Source organism: Hippoglossus hippoglossus, chromosome 6 (assembly GCF_009819705.1).
Source record: "Hippoglossus hippoglossus isolate fHipHip1 chromosome 6, fHipHip1.pri, whole genome shotgun sequence".
Classification (NCBI taxonomy): domain Eukaryota; kingdom Metazoa; phylum Chordata; class Actinopteri; order Pleuronectiformes; family Pleuronectidae; genus Hippoglossus; species Hippoglossus hippoglossus.
The window spans coordinates 20,028,578-20,046,940 of record NC_047156.1 but is presented as its reverse complement, the minus strand read 5'-3'; the positions used below and the strand labels follow the sequence as shown (position 1 = coordinate 20,046,940).

Below are 18,363 nucleotides of genomic sequence, written 5' to 3'. Positions count from 1 at the left end.
TATAATAATATAATTAGCAGCGAGTTGATAATTTCCACATCCAACAGTTGTGGAGCAACATTGTAATTTATCTAGAGTTGTGTTTCTGTCCATCTGGTGAATGTTAAGTCTAATACTCTGTCTCTAACCCCTGTTTTGCCGAGGGACATGTCTAACTCTCCAGCTGCTAGGAGCTATTTGATGCTGTAAACAGCTGCATGCTGCTGAAAACGATGCAACGAGAGCAGCAGAGCTAAAGACAGACCGCACACTTAAATGTGTTCTTTTGAGCTTTAAACTAAATTAAATCACTGTTCTTTGATGAAATACATCAATGCTGGGTTTTAATATCACATTTATTACCAAATTGGTTGAACATGGCTCCCAAGGCCACCTAGTGTTTAAACTGATCTTGGACCTTGCAGTGCCAATGCTTATGCAGAATCAACTGTGTATGTCATGACATTTATAGGCGTGTCAGCCATTACATCACAAAAGCCATGAAAATAAGACTCCAAAATAAGATTTTAAAATTAAGTTTTATTTAATATTACTGATGGCTCAGAATTAACTCTCAGTAGTCTCCTTTAATTCAATCAAGCTGCACCATCAGCTCATTGGATGTGCCAGATGTTTTCGTCAGATCCATGAATTAATCTCTGGGAAAATGTTGAAAATGATAAAACCCATCCAATTTTGCAATGTTAAAGAAAGTGAAAATAAAATCCTGGATCCTGGATCCTGGATCCGTGATCCAGATCGACACCAAGAGTTCTTTGTTGGCCCGTGTCTCATCCTTCCACCAAGTTGTGTGGAAATCCATTGTTATTTTTGTGTGATTTTGCTTACAAACAAACCAAGAAACAGATGGACAGGAGTGGACCTAATCTCCATATACCAGCCAATGTTCAGCTGATCAGTATTCACTGAGCCTGGAATCTACCTACAGCCTTTATTAGTAAATGATTTCTAATATTGTGAGAATAATGTGAGCAAGTTAGTTATTATCATCATCATCAGTACTATGCAATTCAACAAATCCCTAAAACGTTTATTCAATCAAATTATTAATGCGTTCCAAGGTATTGCCCAAAGTTTTCAATTCCAAAAGTAAAATGCACATGTTCTCATGGAACATTTAAAAAGGCTTCATAAGGCAGTAATTGACTATGATGAAACACACTGAGCTTTAGATGGATGATTGCCTTTATTCCATGTATGGCATACAATAATGGTAATTCTATTTAAATAAAATGCAACTTTATATTCAAACCAAAGACTTTTTAAAAAAAGATTCATTTTCGAGTAGCAAATATGTCATGATTGAGATTATGGAAAATGAAGTTCAACATTCCATTCAAAGCTCTTTATGAGACAATATGTTCCACACCAGGACAAATAGACCATGCTTCAGTTAAAAAATTAAATACTAATAGTGCCTTGTCAATTAATATACACAGATAACATACATACTGAAAACACATAATAGTTCTAACTGTAATAATTTAGTTTTAAAGAGTTGACTGAATAAAGTGGCGGCTGATTGAAAACATATTCTTTACAAACCTGCTTATGAAGAGTTAAGAGGAAATAATTCAGACCAACACCATCAATGGTTAATGCTTCAGACGATGAACGGAGGCATTTTACTGTATTATCCACTTCGCTAAGTCGACATCGTCCCCTGTTCTCAGATAGTTGAGATGCTTTGGATACAACATCTTCAGACAAGAACAAAAACATTCCACAGTGGTAACAGATAAAGTGTTTCATTCACAACAGGTTGTACGTTCCTTTTGCAAAGAGTAGCACCCACTCATACACAATAATGACTGAATAACCACTATCAAAAAAATAACTACTGAACTTGCACACATTCCTTGGATTTAATGTAGCCACTGAGTTGCACTCGGCTGAACGTGTCTGTACATTTTACATATCTGCATCCATTCAAGCTGACATGCTGCAGCTTCGCTCCGTTTACCCAAATCCAAAGGGTCCAGGAGGAAATTTGGGGGAAAAACAAATTCTCACTCAGAATGTTTTGGAGTGAACCTGCTCTTTAGTCGTCTCTGTGTCATGAAACATTATATGTACATGATCTGGTACACGAGCTCAGCACTCCGCTCTCTGTGTTGAGTGTGCAGGCTGTCATACAAAGCTCTCCTCCATGTTAGAACACAGCAGGAAGGAGTCGACCAGCCGCGGTTTGATGAGCTGCTGGTGGTCCGCTGCCTCGATGCTGTCTGGACACCCTGCTGCCAGTCTCCTCAGGGCAGCCTGGAGACACACACACACACATGTCAGTGCTAGTGCATAACGACAAAAAAAACACACAGACATACACAGAATGCGATTCACAGGACTGCTGTGTGCAAATATTAACTCATTTAGAAACATATGCAATCACACATTTTTACAACCCAGGAGATAGAACTGTAACTGTACAGGTTTTATAGGTTAAAATGATCCTTTATTTTAGCAGCAAAGAACCAACTAGTAATACTGTTCTACCTGATGAAACTGTAGAAATGAGTTCAGTCCTACTTGACCAGAAGCTCTGTAATGCAGCGTGATTTTTTTCAAAAGCAGATGAGTAGCGCGTGTGTGACGTCTCGAGCGCATTCAGTCAGGAGAACCTCCAACATTTACATTTAAGATTACAAACGATCTGTGACAGCTCCGTGTCCTTTGAAGATACAAATTCAACACCTACAAGTGTACTCCTTAACCCTTGGCTAGAAGGATAAAATAGAATCACATTAATTTGAATAGACTGACAAGTGTGGTTACAGTGAAGACGAGGACATTGCTCAGCGCAGCGAGGCAGCCCAATTAAGCTCCCGACCATTATGCGCTCCGCATCCCCTCAACGGGCTTAAGAACTGGTTTTAATAATCATGATCAGATTGAGGGAATTATACGTACGAGCAGGGATATTATTCATGATATGTACATATTTAAACATACGACATTTGAGATGATGTGAATCAGTCAGCTTTCTCAAAGTAGCTTAAAGATACTGAGGTTGTGATATATATCTTTTCACTTTTCTAATGTTACCCTGTGGAGGTAATTAAATTGGACAGTCAATTGCTACACTGATGTTACACATGCAGGCCTGTGGTATAATGCCCCCAGTTTGTTCTATTGAAGTCGTAGCAGCGCAGCACAGTTGAACATGTTGTTTCAGGGGTACAACTGAAATAGACAGTTTGAAGGTTTAAATTACACATTTGTATTCTGGACATGGAGTTATTTATACATATCTGAGGGTCTGCGCACACACAAGCATATGGACACACACACTGTACACCCACCAGGCAGGCGACCAGCACTGAGTCGCTGTTATTTCTCTCAGTAGGGGAACGACACAGCTCAATGAGAAGAGGAACCGCTAAGACAAGAGGGAAAGATGTTCAGTTAAAATCTTGTCACCTTCTCAGATATTGATGTCAAATGGATGTGCAAAGCAGTTCTACTTGTTTACAGGAGGTATTTACTGTAAAAGTACTGTGTGTAATTGTGTAAGTTTTCAGGTGCATTCAAGTTCTGCGATATTATTTGCTTTTACGTTATTTTCTTGAACAAGAGTCACTCTTTTCATGTATGACTCGTTATGGATTGTAAAGTATGTGAATCTCTGCGGATCAAATTATGAGGTTTCATCAAGTATTTATACAGAGCTGCTTCCCAGGAGACGATAAGGTATGCAGGGGAATGGACATAGTACATACAGTATGCACAGTATGCACAGTATGTCGGTGATCAGATACAGACCTCTCTGGCCCTGTGAAATTATTCTGAAAGTTAGGTAAATAAATATTAATACTATTCATAATATTAATATTATGTATAGTAAATTGTAAATCTTCAAGGGAAGCTTTACCATTAGAATCAGAGAATTCTGTCTACTTGGTAATTTTGTATATTTAGCCTCACTTCTTACAAACGGAGCACTTTTCCAGGCTCCATTCAATATCCACCTTTATCGTAATTATGCTCATTGATCCTTTTGCCTTCTCCTTGGTCAGATTTCCGAGCATTCCAAATGAATAATTTCCTCCTCAATTAAAATAAACTATTTTATGATAAATGTTCCTTGTTTTGTCTCTCATATTTGTAAGCTTAAGTCTTTATGGACCCCAGACCATAATTTAATAGATACAATTAAAGTCATATAATACATACAAACCAAAATTAAATAAACAGTGACAAAGACAGATGAAAATATTTGTTAGAATTGAATTTGACATATGTTGTGCTAATCCTTCCCAATTAACATTTGTTTTCTGTGTTGCTCTTTATTTAGTACTTAGCGTACCTGTGTATATAAAACTAAAAATCTGCAGTACCTTTCAGCTGGATGGCTGTTTGGGCCACATCAGGGTCTCTGCTAAGACGGGCCAGAGTGACGGCAGCTTTCTGCTGGACACGCTCGCAGGCGGCGCCCTCTGATGGACTGGAGGAGGATGGTTTCTCTCCCAGCAGCAGCAGCAATCGCTCTGTTCCTAAAACACAATAATGCAAAATACAGATTAGCCAAGCAAGAAACCAAAGAGGCAAGGATATCAGGAAGGCCGGAGAGGAACAGAGGTACAAGAAACAGCACAGATTGGAACACAATACCATAGGAACACATTTTAGATTAGCGTTGCAAATGAAGGCAGCAAACAGATAAGAAATAAGTTAGATACAAATAAGACATAACAATGTAACACAGTCGGAACCATAGGAACCAAACACAAGAAACAGATCAGCTTGAAATTCGCCATCAAAGATCCAGTGTGTAAGATTTAGGTGAAACTGGATTTATTGGCAGAAATTGAATCCTAATGATGTTTTTACCAGTGTGTGATCAACTAAATTGTAAAAAAAATTGTTTTCTTTAGCCTTGAAGGAGCCGTTTATATTTATTTATTTATCGGGAGCGGGTCCTCTCGACTGAGGCCGCCTTGTTTTTTAAAGTAGCCCAGACTGGACAAACTAAACACCTTTTGAGTTTGTATGACGACTGAAGACTACCACAGGTTCTCTTTCATGTTCGGAAGGGGAGGGTGAGGTGAGGGGAATTCAGCTGCAACATGCAACTTCACCACTAGAGGTCACTAAATTCTACACACTGAACCTTTAAGACATTAAGTTACACGAGACTCAGAAAAAACAAAGTTCCCAGGTGAATTAAAAAGGAGACAAACATTACATACGTCATTTTTAGAAAAATATCTGAACTAAAAGTGCTGCTACAAAACAAGAAGTGTATCATCCAGATTACAGCAAACCAGCCAGGCCTTCAAGTGGTTACCTCTGCCGGGGAGGTTATGGATTTATCAGTGCTTTTTTGTCAGTTACCAGCATTACACAAAAACTACCAGACGGATTACCATCAAACTTGGTGAAAGGATGTGGTATCGGTCAGGGAAGAACTTTTGTCGAAGTTTTAGACAATAATTCATGGATTATTTTTGATGAAAGAAAGGCATGTTTGCAGGACTGATATTTATGAGAGTGTGAAATTTGGTGTAGATCTAAATAAAAAACTGGATCTAGTGCATTTAAATGTGGTTTCATAAGAGGACTGTTGGGCCTTGGTGGAAGTAGTGTCATTCTAGCTCACATAAATTTGGTTCAAGAAAATTGTATTTTCAATTGCTGGTACAAAGATAATAACAAACTGATATTTAAATAAATTGTGCAGAATATTAAAATAAATTACAGTACAATAATGTTAATAGTAATCTTGTCTGTTCATTACATATACTGTATTTGGAAATACTAACTGCCTGACAAGATGGAAGAATAGTAATGATACAGGCACCATCAGGCTATAACTCAATGATCTATCCATCTATGTATATGAAATACATAGCAGAAAATATACATAGCAGAAAATATACATAGCAGAAAATATAAACCTTTAACTTGAAGAAAGAAAATACATACTGATTATGAACCTGCTCATTGGTTGATGTATTATTTTAACACTGCTTCACAGATGTTGCTTGGTGCTTCCATCTTGAGGATTAAAGAAGAATTACACAAACTTTTTTCACTCGTCCTCACCTGATGGCTGTTAATGAGTAGTTCAGTTGTTTATCATGTATTTAAACAATTTTGCCTAATATAACGAACTATTATGTTACATTCCCCTTAAAATTTTTGTTGCAAAACTGTTTACCTTGCTCCTGCAGGACTTCAGCTGCACACTGCTCTAAGACTGAGAGGTTTGCCAAGATGGTCACCACCTTAGATTGAAACAACAGTGAATACAAAACAACATGATGACATATACACATACAGACGCCATTGAAAATTCATGATGTTTTGTCTCACAACAGTTTACTTGTATATTTTAATTTAAATAAAATTGTGACATACGGCGGACTTGCTCATGTAAACCACTAACTTGAGTTCATCCACACTCACTGTCCCTATGAGCAATAAAGAAATAAAAGCTGAATGCACATTTGCACCTGGTCTTTGGAGTAGGGTGTGTCGACCCTCTGTCTGTCATTGCAGGCCTGCAGCAGGATGTGGACGGCGTTGAGCTGCAGGAGAATCTCACAGGCCATGCTGTCAAAGAAGGTGATGTTGGCCAAGGCTGCGGACGCAAGGAGGAACACCTCACCACAGGAGGCGCTCTCACACAACTCTGAGGGAATAAACACTCACTGTTCAATCAAAAACAGTAACAAATGTAATGCCAGGGAAAACTTGACACATCAGCCTCAGCCTTGAGGTGTACTGCCTGAGTACAATAGTCTTTACATCAGTTTGAGGCTACTCACTCATTGAAAGAAAACAGTTAATTGTACTTGTGTTATTACAGAATATCAGATTCAAGGCAAATACCCTGTTTTTTAGGTCTAGCAAGGTAAAAGGTCATTCTTGTAGTAAATCCTGTGTTAATGTATTGAGTTTTTAATTTGAAGATCACCACCCCCTGAGATTCTATTCGGTTTACTCTGCTCTCATTGATAGGACTGAGTTGGATCATTCACTGTATATAAAGATGGATGACATGTCTCTGCTTCCTCCCACTTTCCAGAAATGAAGCCACAATATCCTGCTGAACGCATCTGCCTGGTGCATTTGGAGCCAGAGTCGCATGGACATAATATTTGAAACGCTTCTCAATATAATACAATTTAACAGCACCACAAACTAGAGGCTCGTATTCGACTGCATTCGTTTTAGATAAGTGTACCTAATAAACTGACATCTGGGTTACATATGAAATAGCGCTGTGAACCTCTGTTATTATGCACTCAAATTAAATATTCCCACACTAAATCCCTACTAATGATAAGGCTGCGTTAAAAAATATAAATAAATAATTTAACAACCCTATCATTTTATTTCCTCTACAATTAAATCTCAATGATGGTTCTTTTTTGTCAAAGTCAATGGTCAGCTGTGACATCATCAGTGCCATGTCCACTCACTGATGAGCGAGGTGACGATGTCGTGCATGCTCTCCAGGAAGCTGGCGAGGTGCTGCGTGGACGTGTGGTGAGGCGAGGTGATCTGAGCCACGACCGCCGCCGCCTCGGCCCGGGCTGCTTCCACGCTGCTGTCATCGGTCAAGATGTCCGCCAGGCACAGGATCCCATCCACCTGCAAATTAGATAAATACACATTAGGCACCACATCATAATTTACCATGATCTGTTATGTTTGAACAGTCAACTTATCAACTTATCAGCCCATCTTGACTTAATTACATGTTAGCTGTAACTGTTTCTGTCCGATTATTCTTTTGAGATATGTTGAACAATACGTGGCATCAGACTTCTCTGGTGTGTGTGATCTATGTGGAAAGTAAAGTTAAGAGCTGCACTTCTTCTCTACACATTTACTAAAAAGCAAAAAGCACAAAACGATTAATTACCCTCCTTACACCCACTAATACCACCACCTCAGACAACCTGCTGCAAAACATTTTACTGAGCACGAACACAGTGGTGGATATAGGATTTTTCTAAATAAGGGGCCATAAAGTGGCCACAATTTACACAGAGGGGCCAATTATATGACCAACATCCATATACAGTTCCTGATTCAGTAGGGTGCACATTTAAGTCATTCCCTGTTTACTGTTAACTCTATAGCTTTGAGAAAGCCACACAACATTGAATATATTTAGAAATTTGTTCCTTGATCAAGCACATTGTGAACTTCAAAGAATCTTAGAAAATAAGGAAAGGGGCACTTCAGGGGTCAATCAGATTTCAGATGGGGCAAGTACCCCCTGGCCCTGCTCCTGGATCCACCCCTTTAAGAACACATGTTAAACAAATGGAGCGACGCCTGCGAGCTAGTTCAGGCAGCCAACTCGAGCTGCACTGCTCCAATCATGTGACATACATCAGGTGACATACCTCACTGTCCACAATCATCTTTAATACACACCCACCTTATAAGGCGGGCTATTTAAGCAGAGAACATTTCCCATCACTCCCTTTGCTTGCCCCCACTGCTGCGTCAGTATTGCTGCCAGTTGCTTCAGCCCCTCCACCACCTCAGCGTCCACCTGTAGGCTCCGACTGGGGGGGGGGGGGTTACAAGTATTTGCTCATCCCTCCCATGATATCTATTTAATCATATCGGGGGGGAGTGATTAAGTCGGAGCCTAGACACCAAACATGAACCTGTCCTACTGTTGTAAAAAATGTTTGAATGTGAGTTGTCTGACTGAACTCACAAAAAAAGGCCAAACCGGAGAAAGCTCTCTGTTAGCACTGTTGTAAACAGACTAAATATGCTAAAAAAAACTATAATGAGAGACAGATCATGGAGTTGGACATGAGTGGAGGGTGTATGGAATATGTGACTATACATGACATCAGTGCCTGTCTGAACTGCTGAGCCTCCATTTAAGTCTGATGTCTGTACTAGTTGGAAATTTCTATATTGTGAGAAATTAAATGAAAGCCACAAGTTGCCAGGGTGGTGGAACTTTATTAATATATCACTTTACTTTAGTATTTGAGTGCAGTGTCAATGAATCACCAAGACCATGATTGCAGATTAATACCCACTAGACCAGAGCCAGTGTTTTGTTTGCCTTTATGTTTTTTGCCAACATGGACATGTATTCTTTGGAACTGTGTGAATGTGGGCATATTTGGCTCGGATGGAAGAGTGGGTCATCCACTAAGCGACGGTTCGATCCCAGTCTCTTCTGTGTGTCCTTAGCGAAGTGTTCCCTGATGGTTGTGCTGCCATTGTGTGATTGGTGTGTTATAGAGAAAGTTCTGCTCATACTTGCACTGTATGAATGTGTGTGTGAATGGGTGAAGGGCAAAACTGTACTGTAAAGTACTTTGAGTGATCGTTGACACTATAAGACTTTAGTATATATATATATACCATTAACCATTAATAGTGGGTCTTCTAACCAGCAACAAGCCACTGTATTTGTGTTTAATCATTGTGATCATCTAAATGATTTGATGTTCGAGTGTCAATGCTTCAGAAAATGATGGAGCTGTAGAACAGATATTTATCCACTTGGGGACAGTGTTGCACAGTTCATACAATCTTTCTCACTGCTGCTGTTTGTGACCCTGCACCATGAGCAAGTCTTGCATTCATGCATTAGTGTGAAAATCAGCACATACTTTGGAAATGCTCCAACAATTAAAATTCATAAACTATCATAAACTGCAGGGTGGTGATCTCCAGGGAATGAAATGCATCACCTGCTGCATGACATTCCTTTTTATAACACTGACTTCTCCTCTCATTGTCATTATTGATATCATTTAGTAATGAGAACATTAAAACCTCTGGTGCTCTGTCACCAGCAGCCAACTCAGCTGAAACATAAAAGTTTAGAGACAAACACCGGTCAGCTCTCAGCTGCCACACCTAACAGTCTTAGAGTAGAGTGTAAAACTTAAATGTCCCGGAGAGGTAATTTGTTTTTCAGTCAACAGTCATCATATAGTATAGGAAATAATGATAGGTATCTACCTACTAATTCCACAACTGTATTAGCAATTTGTCTACAAAGTGAAAGCACAATGTATGTTTTATTGCTGTAGTGCAATAAAACTAATTATTTACGAATTAGAGAGCTTTTATTTTGAAAAGTTGTAAACAGGGGTTTGAAGATTGTGTCTCTTGCTGGGCAGACCTCTGATATAGCCGACATGAATGGGAAATAACTCAAACTTCTATATGAGCCACACACGTGAACAGTAATAAATCAAATTCAGTAACATTTTATGAAAGTTGTTGAGGGTAAAATCATCCTTGCAGATAAACCAGGTAGGATAAATGCAATGTTTTGTAACTTCTCTCTGTGCCATAGACTGTTTAGGAAAATTAAATAAAGACAAGGAATAATTCTGAAGTAGCTCCGGAAGGAACAAAGGATAATCTGTATCTGTTGGTGCTTCCTTTAAGTAGAATAAAGCTTCCCCCTGACGGGAGCATCTGAAACTCAACATTTAAGGTCCTATACCTGCTGATGGGCACCAAGCTTCACAGGGTCATTCCCTGTTTTAGTCTGTGTGGACGTCATTGGTACTATGCCAGCACAACCCACTGACGTGGAACAATCCACTCTTCACTCCCTCCCCTCTTTCCCTCTTTCCCAAAAATAGAATGTTCCCTATACCTCCTCATTCACAGCACAACGGATGTATCTCATTCACTTTTTGTCAGAAATAACTTTTCTGCACTTTTGAGAGTCAAGAACCAAAGTGCAGGATCTTAAACATAGACACACAAAAGGAAAATCTGTAACTTTTCCTCTACGTCAGCTGAGATTCACCCCAACCCCCCTGAGGGCCCTCAGATGGATAAGCGGTATGATGGATGGATGGATGAACACTTGGCAGAGAGTTGGCAATTGTGGTCAAATAACAAAGTAGTTTTTTTGTTGTTGTATCCTGAATGAGAGGTCCAGCTATAATTATACAGGCCATCATCGCAGATTTAAGCATTAAGCCTAAACATTTTTCAGAAAGGCTTTTATTTTTCGACTTCTTCTCCAGAGTCCTTGTGCTTTATCGTTGCAGATCCACATCCTGGATGTTATCTGATCGTGGACTATGATTACAAGTAGACTCCTCAGATATACAAAATACCTCGCTCACATATAATACTATTACGGTTATTAACACTGTCATTACAATTGTGTATTTGCTGCTCCCTTTATCTCTGTCAGACCTTTTAGTACTTTAAACATTATTCAACCATACATTTATGAATTCATGCATTTTCCATTTATACACAGTCTTTTGTCATGAATTTTGTTAATATTGTTATTTTGTTGATTTGCTCTGTTACACTCAGCATCTGTTGCTCTTCTGTCCGTCCCTCACATGAAGCACTCTCTGAGGTTTAAATTATTATTTTGGGGTTGTTTTTCTCTTGTCAAGGGTTAAAGACAGAAAATGTTCCACATTGTCAGGCCCTATCAGTCAAATTGTGATTTGTGAATACAAATGATTCAACACTAAACAACACAACTCAAAGACGGTGTGTGTTGCACTCTGATACAACATCAATCCTCTACATCATCTAGGGGGTTATTTTTCTTTGTGCATGTTGCTTATAATCAATACTTTCCTAATTCACCATGTTCAGATTGCATAATGTTCCTGCAGGGAATTAAAACTAAGTAGTGTGCTGTATCTTTACCAATGAGCAGTGCTGGTGCACACCGGCCCCTTCAACAGTGACAGTTGTGTTTCTCAAGCCTGAGCGGCCGCCGGTGAGCGCTTGGTAGCGCAGACTTGCCTGACAGCCTCTCCCCCGGGGGACAGGGCTGCTAATCTGGGGCGGACTTTGGTTCCTGTTTAAAAACTTTTCACACTTGGATGATTCATGCCGTCCCAGCTGCTCTATATGCGAACACAGACACCGCTGTGGCATCATTATTCGCCGGAATCAGGTTATATTTGTCTCTCTGTAAACGCTTGCTTGACACAGGTGCGTCTGTTGTTTATTTTGGTTGAATTCTCAAAAGGGAACAGACAAGGACAAACAAAGAAGGCTGTATCATTAGTTCTCTCGCTCTCGCTGCCTCACCCCTTTTTTTTCTCCTCCCTCCACGTACACAGACACAGCGAGGAGTCATGCAGGTCTAAAGGGTCAGCTCAGCGGTCAGGAGGTCCGGTATAATAATGTCATCTCTGCATACCAGAGCCTCACTGTAAACCATGACTCATCTGTGTGTACTGTAGAATTCTGTCAGCAGGGATAGAACAACACGTTTGACCTTACATACTGAGAAGTGTTTTTTTCTTCACTGCCTCCCATCCTGAAATTATACAGTGAGAGTTTAATGGTGGTTCACCAACCCTGAGGTGACTGGATTTGGTGAAGTCATCCATTCAAATAAACAGACAGCTGGAAAACTCAGCTACTGTTGTTGGAAGTTTCTCAAAAACAGAGGTAAAGTAATAAACCCATACAGCCAGTGTGAGTCAATGTTTGTCTCCTTAACAATATAAAGGAGTTAAGTGATCAATTATTCATTATGAGAAGACACAAACAAAAAAAGGCTTACGTTTGGCAAGAAGATTCTACACTGCATTTTATAACCAGAAGTAACTGGTAAGATCACCTGCAGCATGTGTGTGTGTTAGTAAAGATGAAATGACCACAGAGGATACGTCCTCCTGCAGTAATCAGAGAGGGTTTAAGAAACGTGTACTTACTTTAGTTAAATGCTACCATCAGCTGCACAGGTTGTCTACCTGCTAATTCCACAAACGTCAGTCTGTCTGTTATTCTGTCTGTTAGTCTGTCTGCGTATGGAACATGTATCTCATGAACTGTCCATCTAATCAGTTTCACACTTGCCATGAATTGCCAGAGACAGTGCAGTGCCGGGTTTGATGCGATTTAGACGCATGATATGTTTAAATATGATCAAAAATGTAATAAACAGTAGCAGTCAGTGGGGGCGGGGCAGTGCACCTTCAGTCTGCGGACTGAGTTGATCATGTCTTCTCCTTGTCCTCTGATAAACAACAACAACAGGCAGTAACTGAGACAAACTGCGGGTCACAGACATTCATGGGAGTCGATAGTGATGATCTCCGTAATGGCAACAACATTCATAACAACACTTCCTCTATAGCAAGTTGTCTTCAGAGTAAAAGCTGAATGCTCATTTTATCACTTAAAACATTTAAGTTGAATTACAGAGTTTTTATTCTGAAAAGTTGGGAACTTATGTCTGAAGTTTGCGTCGTTCGCTTAACAGACCTCTGAAATAGCCGACATGTAATGTATGAATAAATAACAGGAGATAAGTCAATCAAATAATCTTATATATAAACCACATACGTGAAGAGTAATAAGGAGAATTCTGTTTCATTTTTTGACTATACATTGACTATAAAATCCTCACTGCAGATAAAGCTTGTAGGATGAACGCAAGCGGTTCTGACTTCAATCTGCACCACAGACTGTTTATGAAAAGCTCTGCACACAACGTCCAGCACACAAACAATAAAAAAAATAACAGTATATTGTAGAACTGTGCGAGGAGGACTCTGAATAATTCTGAAGTAACTGTGGAGCATTAACACAGGTTAAGAGCACAGCCCATTCCACTGTTCGCGTGTATAACAAATCTTAATAGGATACTGTCAATTAAAAACCTAAATAGAGACTTTAAATACATTTTTAGAGAACATTCTATCACAAGTAAAATATGATTTAAAAATAAAGTTATTTTTCTTTCCCAGTTAATTCTTTCATCCAGCTGTTACATGGTCACACACTTTATTTCCCCTCCTCTTGCTGCTGCTTCCATCATTGGCACACATTCGACTGGGAAAACAAACCTAGCTTCCCGTATCCTAGCATGAGTGGGAGCGGGCCTGAATATGTGCGAGACAGAGTATACTGTGCTGCTGGGAAGAGGAACAACTGCCTGTCTGAGCTACAACTTTCAGCTGATTAGTGTAAATATAATCAGTCTGGACTGGAGGTAGCCAAGGTATTTTACTGGAAGTACTGTACTTACTTTTGATTAATGTCATCTCTCTCTTTCTCTCCATCCCCCCCCCCCCCTCTCATACATATCCAAATGCCGTTTTTTTTCTATGACAAGAATACTTGGATTAGTGCTCTTGAAATGTACTCCCTTTACTCCCACTGCTTGTATTCCCTTTCTATTTCAATTGATTTCTCACATCTGGCCATGGACTTCAGATGACAACTTGCCTTTAAGGCCAAGCGTGGCTCATTTATCAGTGCTCCGCTGGCATTGTCCCTGGTTAAAACCTAATTCCATAAAAGAATTATGTAATAAGCAGTGATTAACACAGTGCGTTAACGTTTTAGGTTGACTTTAAAACTTGGCTATAACCTACCTTGTCGAGTTGGTTGATGCCCTCCTCCACGCAGCAGATGGAGGCCACAGTTCTCAGAGCGTGAGCATAGAGGTCTTTAAAGCGGTCCTGCCTGCAGATCTTAAACAGGGCCACCACAGCTCCTTCCTGGGGAGGAACAAAATCCAACGTTATGTTTAATCCTTTGGAAATTAGGCACTAGCCTATAGACACCATGCAACATGTTGAGGTTAAGGTGACTTTGAACAGGTAAATCCAGCCAGATCCTTTGTTGACCATCAGTTCTATTTAATTGTAAAATGACAAGATCTCTTTTTTTCTTTTGGACTCTTTGTCAATACATGGTTAAATGTGAATATGGATATGATGCAATACAGATGAATTATGTTTGCTTTCAGTATTATTGAATGTGGTTTACCTCACCCATAAGTATTCATTGTTCTCACAAGCCTTATGTGATTAACCTTACTGGATTTGTCCTCCCCTTTATGAGTAAATACACAAACCGTATCAACAGGTTTAATTTAGTGTTTTTTATGAGGTAATTTTTTTTTTATTCCAGCAGGGACACAGTGAGAAACTATAACAGACTTGAAGGGACTGCCTCTTGTTTTTTTTATTTATTTCACTTTACTCCATTTCTTAAGGCCAAGGATTTGGCTGTCCACAAAGAATGGAAGTCAATGCAAAGCCCTAGTAAGGATACATGTGGGGTGGTGGCAAAGTTTGTTTATTAGGATAAACCTTTGAACGGCATCATCTCGTTCTCAAGTGTGTGTGTGTGTGTGTGTGTGTGTGTGTGTGTGTGTGTGTGTGTGTGTGTGTGTGTGTGTGTGTGTGTGTGTGTGTGTGTGTGTCTTTAAATTAATAAAAAACGACAGCATCAAGACTATAATAATTTGCAGTGCAGTGCTGTATTTCTTCAGGACAGGCAGGTTGGAGTTAAGTGTGTGTTAATCCAGTCCCGCTGTTTAACAATCACACAACATTAAACAGCATTTAGCCTGAGGTTGAGGTCATACTGTCCCAAATTTCCCTGTTGCTGCTCTACTTTCCATCCACCAGCATTGTTGGCTTGACTTTAATTTGTGGTTGCTACCTCAACTTGATACAACCTGGCTCACAGCTCGCAACACCCACAGTTTACATGCCCCAAAACAGGTCACATATCCCTGACACCTGGTCCGGGCAATGTGTGTGTATCACATTCATACTTGACGTTTTCCCCTGAGTTGCTGTTCCATAAGCAGGTTTTAGATTTGTTTATTTGTCTACTGCAGGAGCTCCCAAACTTTCCAGCCCCGACCCCGAGAGTTATTCTGCCAGTGACTTCAGAGAAAGTGTTCACAAAAAATAAATCTCCTTTGTGCAAACGTCGCACTGTATCATGCTCTAAATCTACCTGCTGCAACTGATGCTATGACTAATCTGTCATAATCACCAGGTTGATGAAATATCTACCAATTTGCATGGTTTTATCTTAACGTTGACCTATTATTAGGTTTAGTAACATAAAATATACTTTTTTTAAATTGTATTTGAATTTATGGAAATCAGTTCACGCGACCCCCATCAAGGTGTCTCCTAGTTTGGGAACTGTTGGTGTAGTGGACAGTGTTCACTGCAGTTAATTCTGTCTATGTCTCAGGAGCATAATTAAAAGCAGGACATGAAGAAAACAACTTTCATTTAGACTTCAACTTCTCGGAAACTTTCGGAGGCCTGACATTAGGATTCATGCCACCGAATGATCCACATCACAATCAGCTCTTGTCTTGAAGCACACGTGATTGTACAAAATGATGGATCAAATTGCTTCATGCTAGACTGTGTCGTGACATTCATCAGGTCCCACAGATCTAAGCCAATAGCAGCACGGTGGTTTTAAAGAGCCCAGGAGACCCGAAATGACCGATGGATTTGGCCGGCTTTACGCAGCGAGCCTGCCAACCCCAGAGCCTATCAAATGGCTCAAGCAATTTATCATGACGGATAAAAACGGCCAAAATATACACATTTCATGAATGGAAAACATTGAGCAGGAAAAAAGATGATTCGCTAGCCGTAATAGCTGAGCATTTTCTATTTTCTGTTGGATTATGCCGGTGTAAACAAACAAAAATAGCTCTTGTATTGGCTCCATGTCTACACTAAAGCATCCCTCTGACGAAAAAACACTTGCAGGTATTGAAATCTATTCACTGTGCAGAATTACCAGGAGGAAGACGAAGCCGGTAACTACCACCATTATCCTAATAAGGCCATTATACTGGGCTGGTATGTCTCATGCTCTGCGAAGGCCATGCTGCCGGGGCTTGGAGTGGCTAATCATTGTGCTCTCTAGCCTGACCGCGCCTCCCTGTTCCCTGCCTACACAATATTGGCCCGGCACACCAGGAAGAACTGCCAACACCGACAGACACTTTTCAGTGAACCTCCGGAGAGAGAGTGACGAAGAGGCTGTTGATCCTGATGTTTTCATGTGACGCAAATGTTGCTTTAGCTTTCAAAAGTAAGTGAGTCTGTGGAGAAGCTCAGAATGAACTGATACACATTTTTGAGACTTTGTCATTTTGTTCAAAATATGCATTAATACATTAACTGCTCCTGGAAATTAGAGATTTCCAGAAATATATATGACAGTAACACCACCAGGTAAAACTTGACACCTTTGCATTTGTCTAATTTAAGGATTCTGCACTTTCATTATATCCTTCCGTCATGGTCAAAATACTAATTAAATAAATTGGAAAACCTTTACATAGTCACGTTCAAGCTTTTGACAATGTAATATTTCATGTATTATTTTCCACACTTAATTTTAAACTAAAACATTTGATCAACTCTGGGATGGACTACCATGAACTTTGGTGCAGATGTCCATACAGTGCACAGAGCATGGTTTCTTCACACTTTCCCCTGACCTTTCCTCTACCGTCACCATGAGGTTCACATTTGTGGTTTGGAGTGAATCACTGTGGACAGCTGTTGGATGGATTGCCATGAAATGTGGTAGACACATTCTTGTTTCCCGTAGGATGAGTTGTAATCATTTTAGGGATGTTGACTTTTCATCTCATGCCAATATACTTTGGTTTAGGACAAAACACCTAGCTGCAAAAATAAACTATTTTCACACACATCCACACCCAATTTGCGAGACATTTTCTGGAGTTTTATACACGAAGAAAGCAGCAGGAGAGAGTCAGATGGGGTCACATCAGGAACATGTCCAGCATATTCTGGCAGGGGGTGGGGTCGAGCCGAAGGCAGAACATAATGTTTAAATTCCACTGTGGAAATCAGGACATCAACACTGGCGTCAGTCGTCATCATCAAAAGCTCTTCAATCTGGTTAAATCTCGTTGTTTTTCCAAGTTAACATCTTCATTAGCATCTTCTACATTTAAGGCATTTGTATTCTTTTTATTTTTGTTTTTTTCAGTTTTGCATCACCTGTTGGAAAAATCTTCAACACGCCCACTGGATATTAAGCTGGGGGGGCTGGCAGGAATAGTTCTGGCGAATGTCCACAGCAAATGACTCGGACACTTGTGTTCTCGCATACAGGGCCTTTGGAAACTGTCCGAAAGATGTCTGGAGGTATTCCAATCAGCTTAAGTTGTACTGTGCTACAGTTTGTGTAATACTAATGTTAGTATGCTAATACAACTAACAAACACTACAAACAACATGACAAATGTGTTACCTGCATTCACATGTTCACATTGTCATTTTGAGCATCTTGTTGGTGTAAGCATTTAGCTAAATGTATTGTTGTACCCAGTCGGCCTGTTTGGTCTCTTTCTGAACGGGCAATACCTCATCATGGTGTTTGAACTACCGAATTTCTTCAGTTGTCTGATTGGATCATTTAGCTACAACAGCATAAGACATATGGGACGTGTGTGATACCGCTACATAAACCTGATCAATGAAAGTTAACATGAAGTAAACCATCAATAAATGATCGTTTACACATCAAGACTATCTTTATAATCCTCCTTAAATAAAAAAAAATGGACCTGAAGGAAATCAAAGCCTGACACAACGAGACAAT

At 39.8% G+C, this 18,363-nt stretch overlaps 1 protein-coding gene across 3 annotated transcripts in view; it reads right to left on the bottom strand.

The window, feature by feature from the left end:
* Positions 1-1,539: 1,539 nt before the first annotated feature.
* LOC117763659 (protein inscuteable homolog) overlaps positions 1,540-18,363 on the bottom strand; it is a 54,706-nt gene continuing 37,882 nt past the window's right edge. For all 3 annotated transcript variants that reach the window (XM_034588986.1, XM_034588987.1, XM_034588988.1), the window contains exons 7-13: positions 14,325-14,450; positions 7,425-7,596; positions 6,453-6,631; positions 6,158-6,224; positions 4,335-4,490; positions 3,300-3,376; positions 1,540-2,259 (exon numbers count right to left, since the gene is read on the bottom strand). In XM_034588986.1, coding sequence (XP_034444877.1) covers positions 2,131-2,259; positions 3,300-3,376; positions 4,335-4,490; positions 6,158-6,224; positions 6,453-6,631; positions 7,425-7,596; positions 14,325-14,450 — 906 coding nt within the window. In that variant the 3' untranslated portion in view covers positions 1,540-2,130. The remainder of the gene's footprint in view (positions 2,260-3,299; positions 3,377-4,334; positions 4,491-6,157; positions 6,225-6,452; positions 6,632-7,424; positions 7,597-14,324; positions 14,451-18,363) is intronic.